The following is a 23,483-nucleotide window of genomic DNA, read 5'->3' as shown; positions in this document are numbered from 1 at the left end:
CTTATCACTATGGTATCTGAGTACTTCACAAACATTAATGTATCTTTGCAAAACCTCTGTGAGCTGAGAGGATGGTATTATCCCCATTTTACCAATAGGAAGCTGAAGCACAGAGATTAAAGTCAAATGCATCCACAAATGTTGGGAGCCCAATGAGAGATCCCTAAGGCCTGAGTTTTCAGAGTACTTAGCATTATATAGCATTCATATGCTCAAAGCACAGCTCCCACTGACTGCAATTGCAGTTAGGAGTGCTCAACACCTGTAGAATTCAGGCCACAAAGCCCCAAGCTGCTCACTGAGAAAATACGGAACATGCAATTAGGGACCACCTGTGAAGAGTTTGGTTTATGTGACTTGCTTAGCATCACACAAGAAATCTGTGGCTAAGGCAGGAACGGAATCCAATTCTCCAGGGCAGCATTCAACAGCCTTAACTATGAGACTCTCCTTTCTCTTCCTGCCTCAATCCCCACATCTTCCAATGTATGCAACAAATGAGGCAGACAATAGCCTCCTTTTTTCATCCTCACAGAGGATCCATCTTGTGCACTCAATGAGGTAGGGGTCCTGTGAAAACAACAGTATATGAGCATGTATCATAAAGCATAAACACAAGGAGGCCAAATTAAGGTTGCCTGAATTAAGGTTGACAGTGTATGTCCTAACCTCTGAGTGGTTCACTTCACAAGTGTAATAATGGTCTTTTAATGTAATTTTTGTTTGTTTATATATGTGTGTGTGTGCGTGCGTAGATTCCGCTGAATAGCAACCCCATTAATTACACCTTTTTGTTAATGGAAACATTCTGCCAGGAACTGATACTGTCCAATAGAGACATGTTAATTGGTCCAGATGTCAACAGGCAAGCTGGCTATTGACAATATTTTGGGGGAAAGTCCCGTCCGCAGGCAGGTTTGCAAGGCTACAGTCAGGAATGGAAGCTCTGGGATGTATGGAGCCCAGGCTCCGGGGATGCTGTGGACAGGGAAGCTGCTAACTGGATGCCATGGCTTTCCACAGGAAGCAGGAACAGTAGCTCTCCGTGCACTCTCCAGACTGGGTCCCATCCTGGACTCAGGGGCTTGGGTTTGGCACATCCTGGGGTCCTTCCTCCCCATGGAAAGCCCCAGATGCAAGCAGGTTTATGGGTCTGCAGCCAGGGAAGCAAGCAAGCGCTGGGAATCCTGGGATGTGCCTAGCATAGGCCCCTGGGGCCAGGACAGGACGCAGCCTGGAGAGAAGAGACAGAGGTACCATGCAGCCCCAAGTGCTTCCTTCCCTGACTGCAGCCCTGCAAACCTGTCTACAGCCAGAGCTTGACATGTCCCAGTGCTTCCTTCTCTTGCTGCAGCCCCAGAAGGCAGGTTTGCAGGGCTGCCGCCTCAGAAGGAAGTGCTGGGACATGCTGAGCCATAGCCTCAGGCAGGTTTGTGAGGCTACAGCCAGGGAAGGACGTTCTTGGGCTGCATGGTACCTCTCCGTACTCACTCTGTGTTGTGTCCTGCCCTGGCACTGAGGGCCCAAGCTCTGCACATCCCACTGAGGGATTGCTAATAAGCGGAAGTTAACATATCACACACGTGTGTATATGTTCACGCATGTTTGTTTACATCTTTTGGTATTGAAGAAACGATGCAACTCCATTCTTGGCATGCTATTAACCCAGAAGGATACTTGAGAGAACTGTTAACCGCCCAGCAATCTGTGAGCCTCCAGAACAGTAAGACTGAATACTTTTCAAGATTATTCTTTTGAAGTTTTCTTCAGGCTAGGCCTGAGAACCCTACTGAGACCCAGACAGAGTTTGTGATGCTGGTAGGCCAGATACCAACTCTTGCCCAGGCTGCTGGCATTAGTTAAGAACTGGCAAACTCATAGCTGGAGACCAGACCCGTTCAATGCTTTTGCTCTTATAAGAACGCATTTACTGATTAGACTTTATTAAATGTTTGCAAGTAGCTGCATGTATTAATCTCACTTTGTAATGTTGGTATTCCATGCTATAAGAAAATATTTAAGTTTTGCTTTATAACTTTGAAAATGTTTGCTTTAAATTTATGAACCCAGGCACTTGTATTCCCCGCCCCGCCTACACATCCAGAAAGACCATCAAAATCAGATGGGCCATCAAGGAACATTGCAATACAAATTATTGATTAATGGTCCTATCATGTCCCTGGAAATGTCACATGTAAGGAAGTTTGTTCTGTGGACTTGGAAGTTGAATGAAAGAAATAAAACAGTCACAGGAAAATTTTCCATCTCTTTGCTGTTTGAACTCACACAGGGCCAGAGCCACCAAACTGAAGCCAGAGATCCCCAGGGGTTACTTCCTCGGTCCACCTTGAAAGACACTTTGACTTGACAGATCACTACAATTCTGTCACTCTTAGGATTTAGATTGCAACTCATTTGTGCTTCTGTTTGCTTGCTTTAACCTGTAAATAACTCATTCTGTTCTTTTTCCTAGTTAATAAGCCCTTAGATAGTTTATTACGGGATTGACTACAGATGTTGTCTTTGGTGTCAGATCTAGGGTACCCACTGATCTAGGGTAAGTGACTGGTCTCTTGGGACTGGCAGCAACCTGAATATTGTGTGATTTTTGGTGTAAGTGACCATTTATCACTAAGTCCAGTTTGCCTGGGTGGCAAAATAGACTGGAGAGTCTAAGGGGATTATCTGTGACTCGATGTAAAGACTGCTACAGTGATCCAGGAGTTCACATTTATTACTGACCTGGTGAAATCTAAATATAGAACTCACCACCGGTTTGGGGTGTCTGCCTTGAAGCCACTCCAGATAGCATGATAGTTGAGCAGAGAAACGTATTCCATTTCACAGAGGAGTTCGCTATTTTGAAATCAGTTTAATTCTGATTTGAAACAAAAAACAAAATTTTCAAGATTCTCTGCAAAATGGGATGGGATGGGACACTGACTCTGGAGCAGTCTGGGCCCAGAGCAACAAACCCGGCAGCCCTGACGTCTCCAACCCTGAGGCAGGCTACCCTGCAGCCACAGAATCCTGGAAGCCTTTGGGTTCGCAACCCCAGGCCAGTCTACCTGGCAGGCTGCCCCAGAGCTGCAGACCCTCAGCAGCCTGCAAGGAGCCAGGCACATTTCCATCAGAATTCTGCCTGGTTTCTGGATGAACTTTGTAAAAATACAAGTGTCTTTGCAGAATGTTTTGATTTTGATGAATCAGCAAATTCCAATGGAAAACTGTTGTTTCAAAGAATCACAGAATATCCACGTTGGAAGGGACTTCAGGAGGTCATCTAGTCCAATCCCCCGCTCAAAGCAGGACCAATCCCCCAACTGATTTTTGCCCCAGATCCCTAAATGGCCCCCTCAAGGATTAAACTCACAACCCTGGGTTTAGCAGGCCAATGCTCAAACTACTGAGCTAACTCCTCCTGCTTGGTTCAGTCAGAAAGAAAAGGACTGGAGCCATTTCAGAAGGTTTCTGTTCATCTCTGCATCTTTTATATGGAACCACAAAAATCTAATTGTTAGAGACACCCTGCATCAAACTAAAGATTCAGACTTAGTAACATTTTGCTTGTGGTCACTGAGATGGAGTAGCAGGGTTCACCTTAAAAACAAGTAGCCTTCATTTATAACTTTCAGGAACACAAATGATTACAAAGCAAAAAAAAATAAAATTCTCGACTGAAGACCAGCAAAAAACCTGGGAACTCTCATTTTCATTCTGGAATTTTTCTTTCGTTTCTTGTATATGGTTTCCAATCAGCAGGTCCTCAAAGCAAATCCATGTTGACTGAGATGTGATAATGTCTACTTTATAAGGAAACTGTGAGGTGATACTAATTAGGGTGTACAAAGACCTTGAGATCGTCATGTGAAAAGTACCAGTTATTATTGCTATTTTTATATGAAAGAATAAGAAAGCCTGTTTCACTTGTGAAAAATTGACTTTCATCATAATGAAAAGGTTTTTTTGCAAAATCATCATTTAGAATGTTTGATTATCTGGTAAAATGTGATTTATTTATTTATAGGTCTGCTCTAGGCAACAGGAAAATGAACTACTGAGAAAAACTTCTCATGTTCATGCAATTATTCATTGTACAAAATAATGACAGATAAAAATCATGCAACATATACAAGAATTATTATTAACTTTTCTCTAAGGTATCAGCAGCTGTAAGAATTTAAGAGTGAAATCTTTCTTCATATGCTATAATCCTGAATCTCCTTTACTGTATCCTGTATTAAAACATGCCCAATATCATTCAATTCATTTCTATAAATACTCTGTGTATTCTGGTCTTACTCACATCACGCAGCCTAAATGCAGAACAATCTTTCCCTTCAAACCAGGAACATACAATACTCCATATAGCCTCTTTACACACACTACATTTTCACATTTGTGTGAATTATCATTGTGATCAAATTAGTGAATTCTAATCCTCCCAAGTGCTGTCATAGAAAAATGATCCTGTCACTCATATCAGCTTAAAAAGGATAGTGGAGGTGAACTGAAAATCCTGGTTTCCAAATACGAGCTCTAAATAAAAGTACTAATAATAATCATTCAACACAGACACAGACTAGTGTTTTTTTTTGTTTTTTACATAATAAGGAAACTCAATTGACTATCACAACCTTTTCTCTACCCTTCCCATAAAAGAAATCTGCTCTCGAAAATTTTAATGAGCTTATGATTCAAGGATAATTTAGATAGCAAATGGTGATAGCTTATCCTTATCTCTGAGCACCATATGTACCTCCCAATCTTCTGCTTTTGTTTTAAATGTACATGGAGTTTACATTTATATTTGTGTAGTGACCTGATACATAAATAGCCAACCTGAAGAGAACAATCTCAATTCCCACTCTATACATTTTAACTGAAAGGGCCTTTATCTATCTTAATTTTCTGACTAAAAATGTGGCCAAGCCCTATGAAAGGAAAAAATAGAAATGACTTGTTTGTGTAATAATTTTTAGTGTGTATTTTTTGCTAATAGATTCACAGGAACATTATTCTCTTTTACTATCCCTCTTTAACGTTCTGAGAATTGTAGCTTGAACATTTGAATAATCCATATTTTCTGTTTTATATATTTTACATCATATAATAAAAAGGGAGAATCATTTTTCTCTCTCTCATTAGAACTGAGAGATTCTGAAATTCCACGGATTAAAAATATTAATTTGTGTGCTGACAAGCATTAAACATGAGGGTTAATGTTTAGCAATGAATTGGTCACGTATTTTGTAGGGTACAGACCCTTTTTTAAAGGATCAGGTTATATAGTATTAAACATTATGTCTTATATGGCTGTCCAGGAAATATAGAATACATGTTGTTTAATCTCCAGGTTTGGAGTGTATATACATGCAATAGATGGGGAAAAGGCACTTGGAAATACTAAAATATTTCTCCCTTTCTTCTCCCAGCTCTGTGGATTTGTGGGATACATATATATTTTCTAACTAGGGACCAATTCTCATTATATATATACACAATTGATATGAATCTATATGAATGTGGAAAACAATGTTAATCTGCATCAAAATAAGATGTACACTAGCCCTAGCTTTGCTATCTCACGCATCCATTTGGTCTTTGTCTCCCCATTCCCCTTTTTCTTGCTATTTATTTACAAACTTCCAGCTTCTGGACAACCTCTTCATCAGGAGCAGTTCTCAGTGTGGGAAGAACAAACAGTTGAGGGCATTCTATTTATAGAAGCCTCTCCTGCAGGAGAGGTTATGCTATTTAGGGTTTGCATTGGATTATAGCCTACTATACAGATCTGGCTCTGATCACATCCAGGCAGGAACGGCATTGTAGAAAGGAGATTTCAGACTTACAGGGGAGATCGCTTGAGATTGGGCAACATCATCTTTTTTTATTTTACATTTCTTCAATATTTATAGAGTCTATGTGCTTATGGGCTTGTTTGTTATTTTTATCCACACTCTCTTACACACTGTAATAAATGTTTCCCATTAAAGGAAAAAAATTTACAAGCACTGGATATTGCACAGAGAGGTGAATACGGGACTATTATTTACCATCTTTTGCTCCCCAACAGACGAGGCAGTGTGACATCAAGCAAAAAAGCTGTTCACTTAGTGCCTGATCCTTTAGTCCATATTCAGGCAACACTAACAATCAAGGAATTAGAGATGTCCAAACTTACAATGAAACCTCCAAATGTAACTGCAAAACACTGCTAGTCCATGGAATTGAGATTTTATGTTTCAACAGGCCCCTGCAGACCAGACATAACAATCACAATGACAGAGGCTTCATTCATAGTGGAGATGAACCCCGGGATCTAAACATCTTCGCTCCATGATGTGGCTAACCAAAACCCTGGATCCAAACATTCCCAAATATTGGAATATTTGATGTATTTGGATTCAGCCTAAAGAGAAATCTGCAGTGTAAACTGAAATCTTTCACTTAATGCCCACCTTTCTCACCTATTATCTTTCCCCTTTGGTGGGCAGGAGGTAGAGAGCTTAGTCAATTTAGTGCTTGTGAAGGTGTCAAATTCACAACTTTGGACTCTGAGGTCCTCTGTTTATCCACAGAATAGGTACAACACAGTCAGGAGCAATGCAAATTGCCCCACAGTACTCTATCAGTGTGCTTCAACTTTGACTTGGAGGGTAGAGAAATTATTTCAGTCTGCAGACACATTCAATCTTGGGCCTCTGCAGAGATTCTGCTACCATGCCAATTAATTACAATTATGACTGGGGTTTTTTTGTGCTGCGGATTCACTAGGATTTATTCATTTCAAATAGGTCACCCAATGGCTGCCAGTTTACAGTAATACTCACGGGCGGCTCCAGGCGCCAGCATGCCAAGCGCGTGCTTGGGGCGGCATGCTGCAGGGGGCGCTCTGCCAGTCGCCAGGATGGTGGCAGGCGGCTCCGGAGGACCTCCCGCAGGCGTGCCTGCGGAGGGTCTGCTCGTCCCGCGGCTCCGGTGGCGTGCCTGCGGGAGGTCCACCAAAGCCGCGGGACCAGCGGACCCTCCGCAGGCACGCCTGAGGGAGGTCCACCGGAGCCACCTGCCGCCCTCCCGACGACCGGCAGAGCGCCCCCCACGGTATGCTGCCGTGCTTGGGGCGGCGAAATGTCTAGAGCCGCCCCCGGTAATACTCATTCACTACTAACATAGTCTGGATTTGAAACCTGTGGCCAAGACTCTGAATCCCATTTTCAATCGAGTGAGGGTTTGTCTACACAGGGACACTCAGAAAAGTTAAACTCGAAGAAGGATTACACTTCAGTGAACTGAAGCCACTTTATTTCTGAATGAGAGCATCCACACACAATTTAATGCAGTTTAATTTATGCACATTAACATCACAGCTTTAATCACTTAATCTTTTTAACTTTTTTCAGAATCCCCATGTAGACATGCCCCAAGTCATCCAGTCTACTATGTGTATTTTTCTAATTTGGAAATAGTTTTTTGGCTGCATTTTTTTCTGGATTAAAGATTTTTAACAGGATAAATTGAAATTATAATAGTTTAAAATTACACACACCATCATAAATTATTTTATTATATTAATCTTCTCCCAGTCTGCCTATTTTAGTTTGATACAAAAAAAACAAACAAAAAAATCCAACCAAACATCCCCCAATTATCCACCCCAACAACAACCCCTAACCTTCTCCCCTCCCCCACTTTAGGTATTGTGCAACGTTAGCTCATAGCCCTCAGGGCAGACATTAGAAAGGAGCTGTATTATTTCCCTGCTCTAGCTGCAGGAGATTTAAACTTTCAAGGGTGTTTAGCAGCTTGTATTTTAAATATTGAAAAGACTGTTTTCTTCCCAGTTTAGCTGAACCTGAAACAAGAGCTTGATTGAAAGATACATTCACTTCCATCTGTTTCTGCTTGGCATGAAACCATGGAGAGAATATGCAGCCAAGTAAGGGCATTTTAAAATAAATTTAATCTCAGAATTTGAAAATAATTATTTTGAACAAAATATTTTGTTATACACAACATTAATTAAAAAAAATGTCTTGGCCCTCATGATCTACATGTAAGTCATTTTCCAGTTTGTAAGATGTTCTTGATATCTTTTCAAAGCCAATGTGTCCTCAGTGAGAGAGACTTTAGCCCAAGCTAAGTGTCATATTAAAGAATGTGAGCTTTAAAAAGGCTCTGAATTTTAATAGCCATTCCAAGTAGTTGAAGAAAGACTGGCATTAAAGAAATGCCTTTTCCATCAATTCCTGTTCTCTCCAATCGTTTGGATTTTCCCTCCACATTTGTGGATTTTACGAAGTCCTTATAGTAGCTCAAAAGATTCCTTTATTACCCTTTATATTCTTTCCCCCAATCAATGACCTTGTGTCATACTAACAATCCTTCCAGCTAAGGGATGGTGGAAATACCTTTCTTTGGAACTTGCTAATAGCACTATTGACTTACCCAGAATAATACACAGCATTTCTTTCCTTACTTACCTGGTAGGGGAGATACCATGATCACGAAGGTGGTTTTCCCAGGGTGAGGCTCATCCATTGCACTGCGGGTGTGCTGACCCTGCGGGTGTGCTGACCCCTGCGATTTCCCCAAATGCGGGAAACTCGACTGCATAATTTGTGGTAGTGGGGGACTGCGTTCGCGCTCAACAAAAATCTATTTCCCTATGTTAAGTTCTCCTCACACCTTCTATGGGCCATCTTAATTATCACTTCAAAAAGTTTTTTTTTTCCTCCTGCTGATGATAGCTCATCTCAATTGATTAGACTTTTCCTGTTGTTATGCATACTTCCACCTTTTCATGTTCTCTGTATGTATAAATATCTCCTGTCTGTGTGTTCCATTCTATGCATCCGAAGAAGTGAGCTGTAGCTCACGAAAGCGCATGCTAAAATAAATTTGTTAGTCTTTAAGGTGTCACAAGTACTCCTGTTCTTTTTTTTAAAAAAAAAAGGCTCTTAAGCACCTGCTTGCTGGGCATGAAGTCCCAAGAGAGAGCCTCAAAATTGATAAAGTGCGTCAGTACTGCTGGGTTTTGCTGCCAGTCTATCATGCTGGATTCTTATTGATATATTCAGGCACAATCTTTCTAATGCTGTAACACTTTTAATGGTTTACTCAAATAATTCTATTAATTTTTAGCCCTAATTCTGCAAAAATACAAAAACCAGTAATAACTGTTAGCAACATTAAAATGTAACTATTTTAACAGATAGAGCTATTCAAAGAAAAGATGCTAGAAGTTAAAGGTAAAAATCTGGGATGGGAAAGCAGGTTTGCACTTCGGAGCTATTTCCATTTTCCCCATTTAAAATACTCAGGCTGAAAACTTGTGTTTCTTATTTCTACCATGTTCAGTTGGAAATGAGTGGTATCATTTGAACCATTTTACACACACTAGTTACTGAATGACTGATATTTTTGTATTTCACTTTCAAAACAAAATGACACCCCTCATATAAGCCACTTACTATTTAAAATATAGGTAACATGCACAAAGAAAATCACTGTTGATGAAGGTAACAGATAAGAGATTCTAAATTTTATTGCTCTTGAAAAAGTTAAACACAAGAGGAACACTGACTCTAGAAGCTACTTATTAATCTTTAATAAAAACTCATTTTAGATTAAAATAAAAAATAGCATTTCATCCCTAAACATGAATAAAAGACACATTTATTTTTTCATAGAACTAGAAAATGGGGCTGATGTCAATTTACTTTACTATATAAACTTAATGTAGTAATCAGCCTCACTAATTCTGTGTGTGCGTGTTTCCACGTTATGAAGCTACATCCTGTTGGATAATTTGCTCACTCCTATATGCCCTCCAGATCCAAAAGCCATTGTATAAGGTGATGTGATCCTTGCCTCCACAAAAGTCTTTAAATTATATAGTTATGGGACTTCACATATTGTGTGCGAGTGACCTAAGTGATAATGTAAACCAAAATCTTAGGGGCAATCATGGAAGGTACTCAATGCTCTCAAGTCTCACCAAATTCCGTGGGAGTGGAGAGTGCACACAGGCCCTCACAGGAGTTGCAGAGCAAGTCATATAAAGGTATAATCAGGTTTCAGAAGTGGCCCTGGCAACATATATTAAAACTCTTAGTATAATAAGCTATAACTCCAATAACAGTCACATTGGCAAGAAGAAACATCTCCCCTCAAGGAAGGATAAATCAGGGGTTCTCAACCTTGTTCTTTCTCAGCCCCTCCTCCCCCCAATGCTGTAAAAGTTCCCCAGCCCACCTATACCACAACAACTGTTTCTCTGCATATCCCGTAAATTAAAAGCCAGGGCTGGCATAAGAGGGTAGCAAGCAGGGCAACTGCCCAGGGCCCCACATCATAGGGGTCCTGCAAAGCTAAGTTGCTCGGGCTTCAGCTTTCAGCCCCGGGCAGCAGGGCTTGGGCTTTCTGCCCTGGGTCCCAGCGAGTCTAACGCTGGTCCTCCTTTCTGGTTCATTTTGGCGTATCCCCTGAAACGTCCTCGCAGCCCCCCCGAGGGCCCTGGACCACTGGTTGAGAACTGCCTCTCTCTTTGATATATTTACAATTAAAAAACACAAACTTAGTTCTCAAGTTGTTATTGACAAAGTTCTCTACCACCAAGCCATTTTAATAATTTTCATTTTAATAATAATCACTGTTTGTTTAAAACAAATTTGCTTTAATTTATTTTTAATGGAATATATAATCTAATTGATCGGTGACTGTCTATTTTGCGTTGGAGGCTCTCAGAGCTCAACACTCAGCTGTGCTTCAATTTAAGTTTGCTCCCTGAATCATAATTCAGAATGCCAATCATGGCACAATGCACCCTAATTTACAATATGCCCTCCTAAAAAGCATAAACCATGTTGTTTCAAATGAGTCCCATGCCTGGGCTATCAAATTCCTGATACATACCAAGCAAAGTTAAATCAGAGAAACAGACATGCAAGGTATGGAGGATTGGGTCTAATGATGCTTATTTGTTTAAAATATTTTTTTATTTTATTTTATTCAATTATTTGTTTAAAATAAATGCAGTTCACATATTTGCACATTCTGTGTCCATGTTTTTATTCTGACTTAGCATAAAGAACCTACTCATAAAATCATGAGTCAGACACAGAATTAAATTAAAGCTATGTGGGGAGGATTGTGTTTTGTTTTGATTGTATAAAGTACATACATAACGTTCCCCAAATGCTCTTGGCGTGCGCGCGAGAGAGACGAATGGCAAATGATACCAAAGTCATAGCAAGAAAAATACACGACTGAAAGGAAATAGTTCATTCTTTGGCAATTGTATCATGAGTATGGCTATTCATCACCTGCAGCGACTACTGAAAGACAGCACTGAATTTCTGAGTTGAAAGTGAAAGGACATGTATGAAGTGTGAGCCAGAATGCCAAACACCACCCAAGATATGCACTGAATGTGTATGATGATATGGCCAGGTGATTTGCAGGCAAGGAAATGAGGTCACTGCAGAAAGAAAGATAGCTACAGGCAGGTGCAGCACCAGAATGGATCACCAGAACAACAGTTGAGCTCTGTTTTATTAAAGGCCATCAAGCAATCCTCAGAATACTTAGGGGAATGGAGAGTCTCTGCCAATTAGATTTTCTTCCTTTAAATAAGGCATGACTTGATGCTAAGACCTGACAATTACAACTGATAAAAAAATGGATTTTTTTCCACTTCCCCCTTTTTGTCAAAAAATGTCCAAATATGAAAATTTAAACCATGTCTAGTTATCAAGAATCAGCACCAAGTTGTATTTTATATCTGTGATTAAATAATTAGCATGGTCTTCTGTGTCATTATTCTGAGTATTATGGTTAAGGAAGAAAAATTGCTCAATCACATAGTACTGTGGGAGGCACCAAACGGAACTGGTGTGAATCTGTTGAATGAGTTGGGATTATAAATGCAACCACTGGGAAATTAGGAGGACATGTTCCCCTCCCTTAACTTCTTATTATCTTAGGGATGACCTGTTAGTGCAACTGAAGGAGTAATTGAATAGCTAATCTAATCTTTTTAAAGTCATAAAGTAAATATATAGTAGAAGCTTGTAAAAGGTAAGAAAAGTCTAAGTGCAATCAACTTTGTATTCAATCTGGTATACAGTACACAGAGATGTTAAGATTGTCTCCTTGATAATTCTCATTTATCCATGATGTTTACATGGATGAGGTAGGGAGAGGAGATAAGACTCTGTAACTTTAAGATTATAATTCTCATTAAATGATTCAATAATGTAACAGGAAGGTCAGAGTTAATATTGTATCTTGCAGTTTGATTTTTATTTCTTTGATGCATAAATTGATGATCATATTATTGAATGTGTGTGTCTATTAGGAAGGGCAACAGTGTCTCTGTGCAGCTGAGAAAGCTAATGCATATCCAAAACAATGGCCAACCTCCAAGCAAGATACCTTAATTGATCATTAGCTTGATTGCTAGTGTTGGTGCTGTTGTGAAGAAATATATAAGCAACATGAACTCCTAAGTTAATTTGTTTTCTGTGGGAATTTATATACACAATATGTTTATATATACACATATATAAATAAATAAACATAGACACATATACGCCATATACCTACCGGTATATGCTGAAAGAACTGGGGGAGAGTGGTGGAGAAGAGGGTATTTTGACAGCTGCACATCCTCATTCAGTCACCTTGGAAGTGCTTTGTGGGTGCTTGGGCCATGCTGGAAACATGGGTAGAGTCTGGACAGCAACCATGAGCAGGCTAGGGCTAAGCAGATTCCAAGGAAAATAATATCTCCACAGGAGATACTTAAGGAGAAACATACTGAAGGGGGGAGGAATAGCTCAGTGATTTGAGCATTGGCTTACTAAAACCAGCATTGGGAGTTCAATCCTTGAGGGGGCCATTTAAGGAACTGGGGTTTAAAAAAAAAACTGTCTGGAGATTTGTCCTGCTTTGAGCAGGGGGTTGGATCAGATGATCTCCTCAGGTCCCTTCCAATCTTGATATTCTATGATTCCTATGGTTCTACAGGCCACTAGGCACAGAGACAATTCAATGGACCTATGGATAGTGATGCATCTGAAGGGTTGTTGGGCAGGGCCCAGAGTTTGTTCTCCAAAGGGGGTAAGTCTCATAGGGATTTCCTCCCCTAGACCCCATCATAGATTTTTCTTCTGCAGAAGGCACCAAGCCAACTCTTTACAGGGATACTAATAATTTTTTTCTCTCTCAAGCTTTCATTTCAACCATATTTTTGTGCCTCTGAACTTTAGTTGATATTTCACGTGAAGGAACTCTAGAGCGGTAAAACTATTATTATTTTCTGACAACCTTCTTTTTTATTGATAATTCATTTAAAAATATTTTAAAGTCTAGAGCTGAAAAGAGACTGTTTTATTAAAATGCAAAAAGAGGCAAATAATTTAAGGTTTTTCGTCTGGTTTAAATAGCTAGAACATAAAAAGATTCCCTCAGCCTTTTGGAAGGTGTTGAAGAGATGCACCTCTGATTATAGTTCAGGCATTAGTGAACACCATTCATTTAAAACTAACTCTTTTACTTAGTTTGGGGATTTGAGGATAATAGTCATGGCAAATTAATGCATTAGTTAATAAAAGGAAAATAGATAAATGGGAAATAGAAAATGCAGAAATAGAAACAGCTTTAGATTAAAATAATTAATACAGAAAAACTGAGAAGCTAAAATCAAACAGATCTTGTAGCACAGGAGAAATATTTTTTTTCAGGGGAATAATATTCCTAAAATGTCAACTATAGACCTAAAATGCAATTCCTTATGTCAAGGGCTTCCAGTTTTAGGTATAAGCAGGTAAAAGCAACCCAAAGTTATTTTTTTCCACAGATAATTTTTTTAAAAAGTAAATACTGAAAATAGCTATGTTTATCTTTTTCCCCCCTCCCCAGGGTGGTAAAATTTTCAAGAGCTTAAGTCACTTTTGAAAACAGGACTTCACAGTTTTGGTACACAGATTCTTCATGGCATATGCAGAATGTTAGCGCTGTATGAAAGAACTTTTTTTAAAATACAACATCTGCTTACAATGATGATGATATCCCATTGCCTGTCTAAACTTTACCAGAAGGGGAAAAAAGTTAATGATTAATTTTCCATTTTTTCAACCTACCATATTCTTTCCCACTAAGTATTAACATTTAACATAGCATTGCATACAAGAATCTGCCTTTTTTGGTAAGACAGCTGTTCAGTTTCCATTCCCATTCAATCCTCTTAGCAAAGACTGTGAACATTTTGTGCCAACTGCATTGTTTTCATAGTAAGGCTCTCTCTCGACCAGAGAATGGACTTTCATATACATCACTGAACAGCTGTCAAATTATAAGAACAGTTTGTTACTACTGACCAAATTTCAAGTCATACAAGTGACTCAGGTGTAATCTTATATATCGCATTACCAAACCCCTCAGTTACTGTGTGTGTTCATGAATTTTTTACTGTGATCAATCAAAAGTCAAAATCAATAATTTAGCATTTTTAAACACAATTTTATATTGTGCAGTATTTTATATATAGTAAACACTGTAACATTTCTAACTACTCCTGGGGCCCTTAAGAAAGTTCCACTGCAACCTCAAGAGGTGGTTACCAGGCAGCAAATGAAGAGTACCTTATCTGACCAAGAAAGGGATAAATTATATATTTTTCCTTTCATTGTCCACATTCTGTCCTTTTCTTAAATACTGTTCTACTCTAGAGATGTGTCAAGATTCCATTATCTGAAAATATGGACTACCACACACCGATCAATATGTAGCTGTCTAGATACAAATCTCAAGATACTCTTTACAATTAACTGTCATTTCCAAAATAATGACTTACAAGTAGGGTGACCAGATGCCCCAATTTTATATGGACAGTCCTGATTTTTGGAGCTTTTTCTTACATAGGTACCTATTACCCCACACCCCCTGTCCCAATTTTTCACATTTGCTGTCTAATCACCCTACCTACAGGTCACAATTACAGTAGTTTAAAACCTTGCCAATTACCTTAGACAATGCTTTAGTCCTGATCCTGAAGACTTACATGCTTAATCCTCTCATTCATCTGAATACTCCAAAAACCAATGCCCGTCGAACCAAGTCATATGTTTTGTCAGGATCAATAAATCCACAAATCAGTTACTCTTTCCATGTATCAGTCTTTCAGACTTCTGTCTCATTGCAAATACTGCATCTATAGTACTCCTTCCCTTCCTAAGTCGATGTTGCTCCTCTCCAATATTTTCCTCCACCTTGTACTTCACCCTTGCTTCCAAAAATTGTATATGTCAGTACAAGTCCGTATCAAATTATGACTCTCACCTGACATTGTAACAACTATTTTGAAGAATATGACTTACATTTTGGGTATGTAACTGTAACTACTAAGGCCTGGTCTACACTAGGGTGGAGGGTCGAACTAAGGTACGCGACTTCAGCTACGCGAATAGTGTAGCTGAAGTCGAACTACCTTAGTTCGAACTTCTTACCTGTCCAGACGCCGCGGGATCGAAGTCCGCGGCTCCCCCGTCGACTCCGCCACCACCGTTCACGGTGGTGGAGTTCCGGAGTCGATGGGAGCGCGTTCGGAGTTCGAACTATCGCGTCTAGATTAGACACGATAGTTCGAACTCCGAGAAGTCGAACGCTACCCATCGACCCGGCGGTAAGTATGGACGTACCCTTAGAGATGTCAAGGACAGACCAAGAGAGCTTATTGTAAAGTCTGACACCTCTCTGAGGTGACTAACTCAGGAGTCATCAATATGATTGTCTTTACAAAGATTTTGCTACAAGGCATGGCCAGGTTAAAGGAAACTTATTTTTTTCCCTGTTGCACTCCCAGGGGGCTGGGACTTCCCAGTTAATCACTTGACTGGGGCTCAGGATATTGACAGTGAGGACAGAATCTTTATTTAAGGGCAGAATCTGTGCAGTCTCTCTTTCTCTCTCTCTCCCCTACTCCCCCAAACCAAACATCTCCAGGCAACAGGAGGGCTGCAAGAGGCGGAGTGGCCTACCCAGCTGACACATGGACTGGGATACACATGAAGGGGTGAGCATAGCCACAGGATAGAGACCGTATAGGTTTTTGTTGTTATACCTAAAAATCTGTCACACTTTTATGCTTTGAGATCTCCACTTCTGGTGAGATCAACGCTGCAGTGATCAATCCACCAGAGGGCGATTTAACGGGTCCAGTGATCGCTCTCCTGTTGACTCCGGTACTCCACCAGAACGAAAAGAGTAAGGGGACCCAGTGCGGTGTGGACCCTGTGGTAAGTAGATCTAAGCTAAATCTACTTGAGTTATGCTACTAACGTAACTCAAATTGCGTTAGCTTAGATCGAATTTTCTCTGTAGTGTAGACCTGCCCTAAGAGATACTGCAGTATTAGAAACGCCTGGGTGAAGCCTGTGTTCCTTATTGTACTTGCCATTTAGTCTCCAAAGAGTTAAACTTTAAACCAGAATACCCCACAGATGCAACTCTGGGGGGAACATGCATACATGATTTGGGAAGCTTGGAAAGTTGCAGCACTAGTTTCAGCACTTAGAGTAGTTGAACTGTAGACTCCCAGATCCCAAGGAAGACTGCCAGGCAGGAGGTTTGCACCAATGTTCCCTCTAATTTTTTCCATCCATGTTGGGAATAAATTTTGTTATGTCACCAAGGTATGTGTGCCACCAGCAGAAACAAAAAAACCTAGATATAATATATATTTTTAAAAAGTTACCATTGGGATAATTACTCCGTACAGAACAGGTTAGGCATTTTAGAACTCACTACTCAAAAGAATTAAATTTCAGTGTAAGAGAAATAAAAATTATGAAATGCATAGACCAGTCAAAACACTAAAATAACACACTTTGAAAGAATAAAATTACAGAGAATATATGTGCATTGCGGGAAGTACCAAGAAGTAAGAACAACAATAATACAAGTATGTGTTGGGAGGTGAGTGTGACCCAGAGACTGTGTGTGTGTGTGTGTGTGTGTGTGTGTGTGTGTGTGTGTGTGTGTGTGAGAGAGAGAGAGAACACGCGTGCGAAGTTTCTGAGAGATGCCGTGCACTGTCTCTTTAAGGCACTCACTGAAATCTCTGCTGCTCTGTGCTGAGCTGTCTCCTCTCCCCCGCTCTGCAGAGATGGGGTACAAGGGCAATGGGGGGGGAGAGAATGAGTGTGTAAGCTGGCTGCTGGGGAAGTCTCAGAGACAGCTCACTGTCTCTTTAATAAAGGCATTCACTCACTCACTGCCCAGAAGCTCGAGATGGACTGCAGCAGCTCCAAGTCCTGAGCCAGGTTGTCCCCTCTCCTCTGCTCTGTGGATATGGGGTACAAGGGTGAGGGGGGTAGGGGACACCTTGACATCAGCACTCTCCTTCCCCTCTGCACAGCCAGCAGGAGCAGCTGCAGGAGGAATATGGCTGCAAAGCAGCTGGGGAGGGGCACCTGACCACACCCTGCCAAATGTGCATGCGCCGCTAATCAACTGCACAGCACTTGAATCTCTCCTGGGGACCGCACAGCTTAGAGGGAACACAGGTTTGCACTGGGGAGTGTGTCTTAGAAGTGCAGAGTTAGAAACAGTGCCTGGACTCAGCTGGCTTGGAAGCACAAGGCATCCAAAGGCTGGTGATTCACAGTGAAGCTGGAAGGGCATATTAAGTGGGTTCCTGCAGGGAGCAGTTCTGGGTCCAGTTCTGTTCAATACCTTCATCAGTGATTTAGATAATGGTTAGAGCCCTGCGCAGATACAAATTTTTACCTGCGGATGCGGATGTCCGCAGATTTAAATTGATGTCCGTGGAACCACAGGGCTCTCCCAGGAACTACAGCAGTGAAAGGAGCAGAACATGGTGCTTCCGCTCCCAGGAGCCAGCACCCCACGCCTGTACCACCCGCAGCCCCACCCACTGGGGCAGGCACCAGACTCACCGGCAGCTGTCCCTGGTCGTGCTCTTGTGTTCAAGCCCCCAGACAGGAGATGCAGATAGCTGCATGGAAAGGACTGGGGCGGGACTGGGGATGGGGCTAGGGGTGGTACAGCCATGTTGGAGGAGCTGCCAATGCAGGGTGCTGGCTCCTGGGAGCGGTGGCCCCATGTTCTGCTCCTTTCGCCACTGCGGTTCCCAGGAGACCCCTGCGGTTCCGCAGACACCGATTTATATCTGCGGACACCTGCATCTGCGGGTATAAATTTTTATCCACACAGGGCTCTAATAATGGTATACAGAGTACACTTATAAAGTTTGTGGACGACACCAAGCTGGGAGGGGTTGCAAGAGCTTTGCAGGATAGGTTTAAAATTAAAAATGATCTGGGCAAACTGGACAAATGGTCTGAAGTATATAGGATTAAATTCAATACGGACAAATGCAAAGTACTCTACTTAGGAAGGAACAATCAGTTGTGCACATACAAAATGGGAAATGACTCCCTAGGACGGAGTATTGCAGAAATGGATCTGGGGGTCACAGTGGATCACAAACTAAATATGAGTCAACAGTGCAACAGTGTTGCAAAAAAAGCAAACATCATTCTGGGATGTTGTAGCGGGGCAGTCACCCTGAAAGGGTTAAAAGCCAGCCCTTGGAGAGGGCTGGGACTGAGCGCCAATAAGAATAGGCTGATTGGGAAGGCAGCCACAGCTGTGGCCAGGAATCAGGGCCCAGCTGGCCCTTATAAGAGGGCTGGGGACCAGGAACTGAGGCAGTCTCTCTCCAGCTTTGGAGGGAGAAGCACCTGGCTGCCTGGGAGCTCAGGGTACAGAGCAGGGCTGGGGAAAGGCCAGAGGAGCTGGGGAGGTCCAGCCTGGCAAATCCCCAGTCTGTGGGCCTTGTGAAAGGCCAAAACAGGTACTGGGGTTGCAAAGGTGCATCCCAGGGTTAGGCAGAGGCAGCAGGTCCAAACCCACCCCGCCTTGCCAATGATGAGTGGTTTACAGAGTGCAGTCTGCCCCAGTGAGCAGGGACTGAATGATGACGGGCAGTATCCACTGAGGCAAGGTGGGTTGGGGGTTCCCCTGGGAGGGGAGACCCAGAGCGGGGGTACTACTGGGGCAGAACCCCAAGGTAAAGGGCACCGCTGGGCGGGACATGGGGCCTGAGGCAGGTGAGCCACCGGCCAGCAGAAGGTGGGCTGGGCTGAACTCAAGATAATTCCCAGGATAACCAGCAGGAGGTGCCACACAGGTGAGTCTCATTTTGCTACAGTTGTAATTGCAGGAGTGTTGTAAGCCGGACACGAGAAGTAATTCTTCTGCTCTTGCTCTGTGCTGATTAGGCCTCAGCTGGAGTATTGTGTCCTGTTCTGGGCACCACATTTCAGGAAAGATGGACACAAATTGGAGAAAGTCCAGAAAAGAGCAATAAAAATTATTAAAAGTCTAGAAAACATGACCTGTGAGAAGTGGTGTTTTAAGGTAAAACTGGTTAATTGAGGTACACTTCACTTTTGGATGCAAAAGATCTGGAACTTCTGTAAGTAGCCAGTGTCGGGGCAGACATAACAGGGGAATGATTCACAGGCACCCAGGGGTTGGAGTCTACCTATTGTTAACCTGCAAGGTGAAGTTAGTGATGGCACAGCCCAGAGGAGAGTGTTTCAGTGACTGAAACGCTGGTGGTATTAGGGAGCTGACACAGCCACGACAAGGAAGACCCCCTCCTCTCTAGAGACCGGGGTAATAATCTGACTTGTTCCCGGAGACACCAAGAACCATCACATTCATGACAAAAGTTGTGTTATTCCCCCCTCATCTTCTTTAAATCAGTGCATTTACTTCTGGGATTAATTTAGCTCTATATATTAGTGTTGTCACAAATATTCTTACAGGTGATCTATACTTTTTTTCCCCGCTGAAGGGTTAGCATACAGTAATCTAATATATACCTTCACACCATATGACTTTATTAAGTCATAGTATACATGGCTTGATAAATTCATATTTTTACGAATCTCTATGCTATCAGACTAGATACATAGGTAATGTATTTACACTGGAAGATTTTTTAAAAGCAGACTGTAGTAATAAAGTTGGTAACCAAAATATTATTGCACAGATACTGAAACATAACTAACAACATGCCCATGAAACTCCATTGACTAGAGGAAGGAGAGATTGGCTGAAAGTTTGGTCCTGCTGAAGTCAACAGGAGTTTTGAGTTCACTGAGGCCAAGATTTCACCCTTTGTGTATTGGTGTCTCCTTTATATTATTGCAGCATAAGCACACATTTCTAATGTAACAGCGTATGTTTTGAGGAAACAATATCTTAAAGACTGTAGCACTTTTACTCTAAAGTTTCTTCCAACAAAATAATCATGTTTTTAGGCTTAAAGGCAGCATCAAATACATGCACAAGCAATGACAGGAATTAAACTGATAATTTTATGATTGCCAAAAAAGAAAAAGAAAAGCCTTTGCCCTTATTAAAAGAGTTGGGTTTTCATTACTCACCAACTGACAGCCTTCCAGGGAATTTACCAGCTGAGCATTCTGACATGAGAGAATGGAACCAGCCAAGTTCAACATTACACACACTGCAGACAGTAGCATGAAAAAGGTTATCTGGGGAGGAAAAAAAACAAAACCCAGTCCATTGATTATTCATTGCAAAAGGCAAAAGGGGAAAAATTAATTTAGCCTTTAAAGTGCTTCCATCTTATCAAATAATCATATGGATGGCAACATTTTATACATTTTAAAGAATAACATAAAACATTTTACATGAAACATTTTTCAATCTTACAAGGTCCTGGGCTTCACACCATAAGAAACGCAATGCAGACACTAGTCTTGACTGCCATTTATTTTCGTTTAAACCCTTTAAGTCCTTCCACTTGATCTTCCATGAATAGCTCACCCCAAAATTCCATTTGCAACCCAAATATTAATAACTGAGACCCTGAAAATTAAAGTGATGATAAACAAACAACAATAGTGAAAAGCAAATTTTAGTGTTAGTAATCTAAGTTGCTATTTGTAACATAAAGAAATGTACTTTGTTAATATGTGATTTTATGTTACATATTAATGTACAACATTAGATACCATTATACCTTTTATATAATCCCTGGCTAGTTATAAGCAAGATAAACAATAATCACCAAATTAAAATATTATAGTGTGTATTAAAATAAATGTAATATATAACTACAGAAGAATGGGAAACACTAAGTATTATGAAACTAGTGAGAAAAATCTCTTGTTAATTGGTACTGAAATGTGATTTTTTTCACTGAAGACCCTCATTGAAATTATCTGTCAGTAGATTTTTTTAGAAAGCGCTATCTTTAAAGTTACAAGCAAACTGGTGCCATGCTTTCATTCTTTGTTTATTTTTTATGATCTTACCCAGAGATGCTGCTGTCACTTCTCAGCTGGATGATATATGTTTTCATTCATCTAACTGTTTAAAAAAAACATTAAGTGCTCGTTCCCCTAATATGCAGCAAGCATTGACACGCATCTCATATAAGCTGCTGCTTTGCATCCATGCACAAGTGCAAGAAATGGTTACTAATTGTAACTGTGGTTCTTCGAGATGTTATGCAGATATGTATTCCACTTAAGTGTGTGTGTGCCCAGTGCACCGGAGCTGGAGAAATTTGCTTAGCAGTACCTGTAGAGGGGCAACGCTTGTGCATCATAGCCATAGCCCCTCGACTGGCTAATGAGGTGGTGCCGCCCCAATATTCCCTCAGTTCCTTCGCACTGAATGCCTGGACATGTGACTCTGATGCAGAGGGGATGGAGGGGCAGTTACGGAGTACACATCTGCATCACATCTCGAAGAACCAGTTACAGTAAGTAACTGTTTCTTCTTGTTTGAGTGGATGCAGCCATGTATTCCACTTATGTGACTCTCAAGCAATATCCCTTGACCCAGGAGGTGAGCCTTAGAATTTATGTAAACAGGGTGTACAGGACTGCTCTACCAAAGCCTGCATCTGCCCTTGAAGATGTGGTTATGGTGTAATGGTTCATGAACATATGTACTGATGACCACGTAGCAGCCTTGCAAATGTCCAATATGGAAATGTCACAGAGATTGTCCACCAATTTGTGGGTGTTCTCTTGCAAGAACTCTGCTTAGACACCAAGGGAAGCAGTTCATGCTGCAAAAGGTCTTTGTATGCCTTAGAATCCTCCAGTACTTAAGGGGAGGATGAGCCAGGCAGCACAGCATTGTTCAGAAATGAAGACGAGGCCCTTAACTGAGTCAAAGCCAGATCCTGTTCCAGGGCTGACAGACCTGGACAGGACAACTCTGGAGGCTCCATAGGAAGGACCACCAGTGCCTGGGTCTGTGGTGGATCTATGGTCACCACTGCAGACCTGGCCAGTGATCTTGCCTATGAATGAGACAAAGAGCAGGACCTCCATGATCGAGGAGCATCCCACAGATTCCATGGAGGCCACTGACATAGATAAGGCATCGGTGACCGTTAGACATGGGGTCAGGGACCTCCACCCCAGCCATGAGACATGTGCCAATCCTGGTACCCGTAACATTCCATCAGCAGCCGTCAGTGCTGGTCAGGTGATGGTGAGTGGGAGGATGACAACCTCAACTCAGACAGAGAGGAACCTCAGGATTGCAGAGATAACAGTGGGGCAAGACCAGAAGGAGCAAGTAGGTGGTCTGACTCATCCATCACCCAGAATGAGGCTGAAAGCGGCGCTACCAATGGAAGTAACACCATTAGGACTAAACATGCTGGTGCCAGAAGCAGTATCGGTCCCGAAGTGAACAGTGGTACCTGGGTGTCTGACTGCACCGAGGTTGAGAGCAGTGAATGTTGCCATGGAAGCATCTGTGTGTTGACTGCAGTAGTGCTGAGCAGATTCCTTGTACTGAGCCCTCCCGCCCATACCAATCCTGGTGCCAGCCGTACTTCTACAACCTGTGGAAGGGGAACATTGGGGTTGTTGAGTTGCTGCTCTGATGATCGGGAGATCGCTGAGCCATGTTCAGTCGCCAAGTTGATGGCATTCATTGTGAATTCTCATTTAATAGACTGGGCCCCATGAAGGCTGCCATCTCCACCCCAACATTGGGGTGCGATGCTGACATGACAGACTCAAGAGTTCAGCAGCTCCTTCAATCAAACGGGCTATAGTTGACACAGCACAGGCAAAGTCCTGGACCAAAGGAGAGGTCGGGACCAAAAGGCAGAAGAGGTCGGTAGCTGACTTGAAAGGATAATAAAATTAAAATTCTTTGGTATCTGGAACAATACTGGAGAAAACACGTACACATTTATATTTTGGGTCTTAATTAATGTATCACTAGAATCCTTCAAAACAACAGTAACAGCATGAAATCAAAGGGAAAGACATCCAGAATTTCACTGCCATATAGAGTTGTTTCTCATATACACATAGACTTTAAGGTCAGAGAGGCTATCATGATCATCTAGTCCAGTGGTTCTCAACCTATTTATCATTGTG

General features: G+C 41.6%; 1 protein-coding gene and 1 pseudogene across 3 annotated transcripts in view; one reads left to right on the top strand and one right to left on the bottom strand.

Annotated features, from left to right (window-relative positions):
• The window catches only part of FAM189A1 (family with sequence similarity 189 member A1), a 414,937-nt gene that overhangs the window by 125,888 nt on the left and 265,566 nt on the right, over positions 1 to 23,483 (bottom strand). For all 3 annotated transcript variants that reach the window (XM_044980045.1, XM_044980043.1, XM_044980044.1), the window contains one exon: positions 20,487 to 20,597. In XM_044980045.1, the coding sequence (XP_044835980.1) occupies positions 20,487 to 20,597 (111 nt within the window). The remainder of the gene's footprint in view (positions 1 to 20,486; positions 20,598 to 23,483) is intronic.
• On the top strand, positions 8,476 to 8,656 carry LOC123344769 (annotated as a pseudogene).

This window comes from Mauremys mutica, chromosome 11, assembly GCF_020497125.1.
Source record: "Mauremys mutica isolate MM-2020 ecotype Southern chromosome 11, ASM2049712v1, whole genome shotgun sequence".
NCBI classification, from domain to species: domain Eukaryota; kingdom Metazoa; phylum Chordata; order Testudines; family Geoemydidae; genus Mauremys; species Mauremys mutica.
This window is presented reverse-complemented; position numbering and strand designations above follow the sequence as displayed.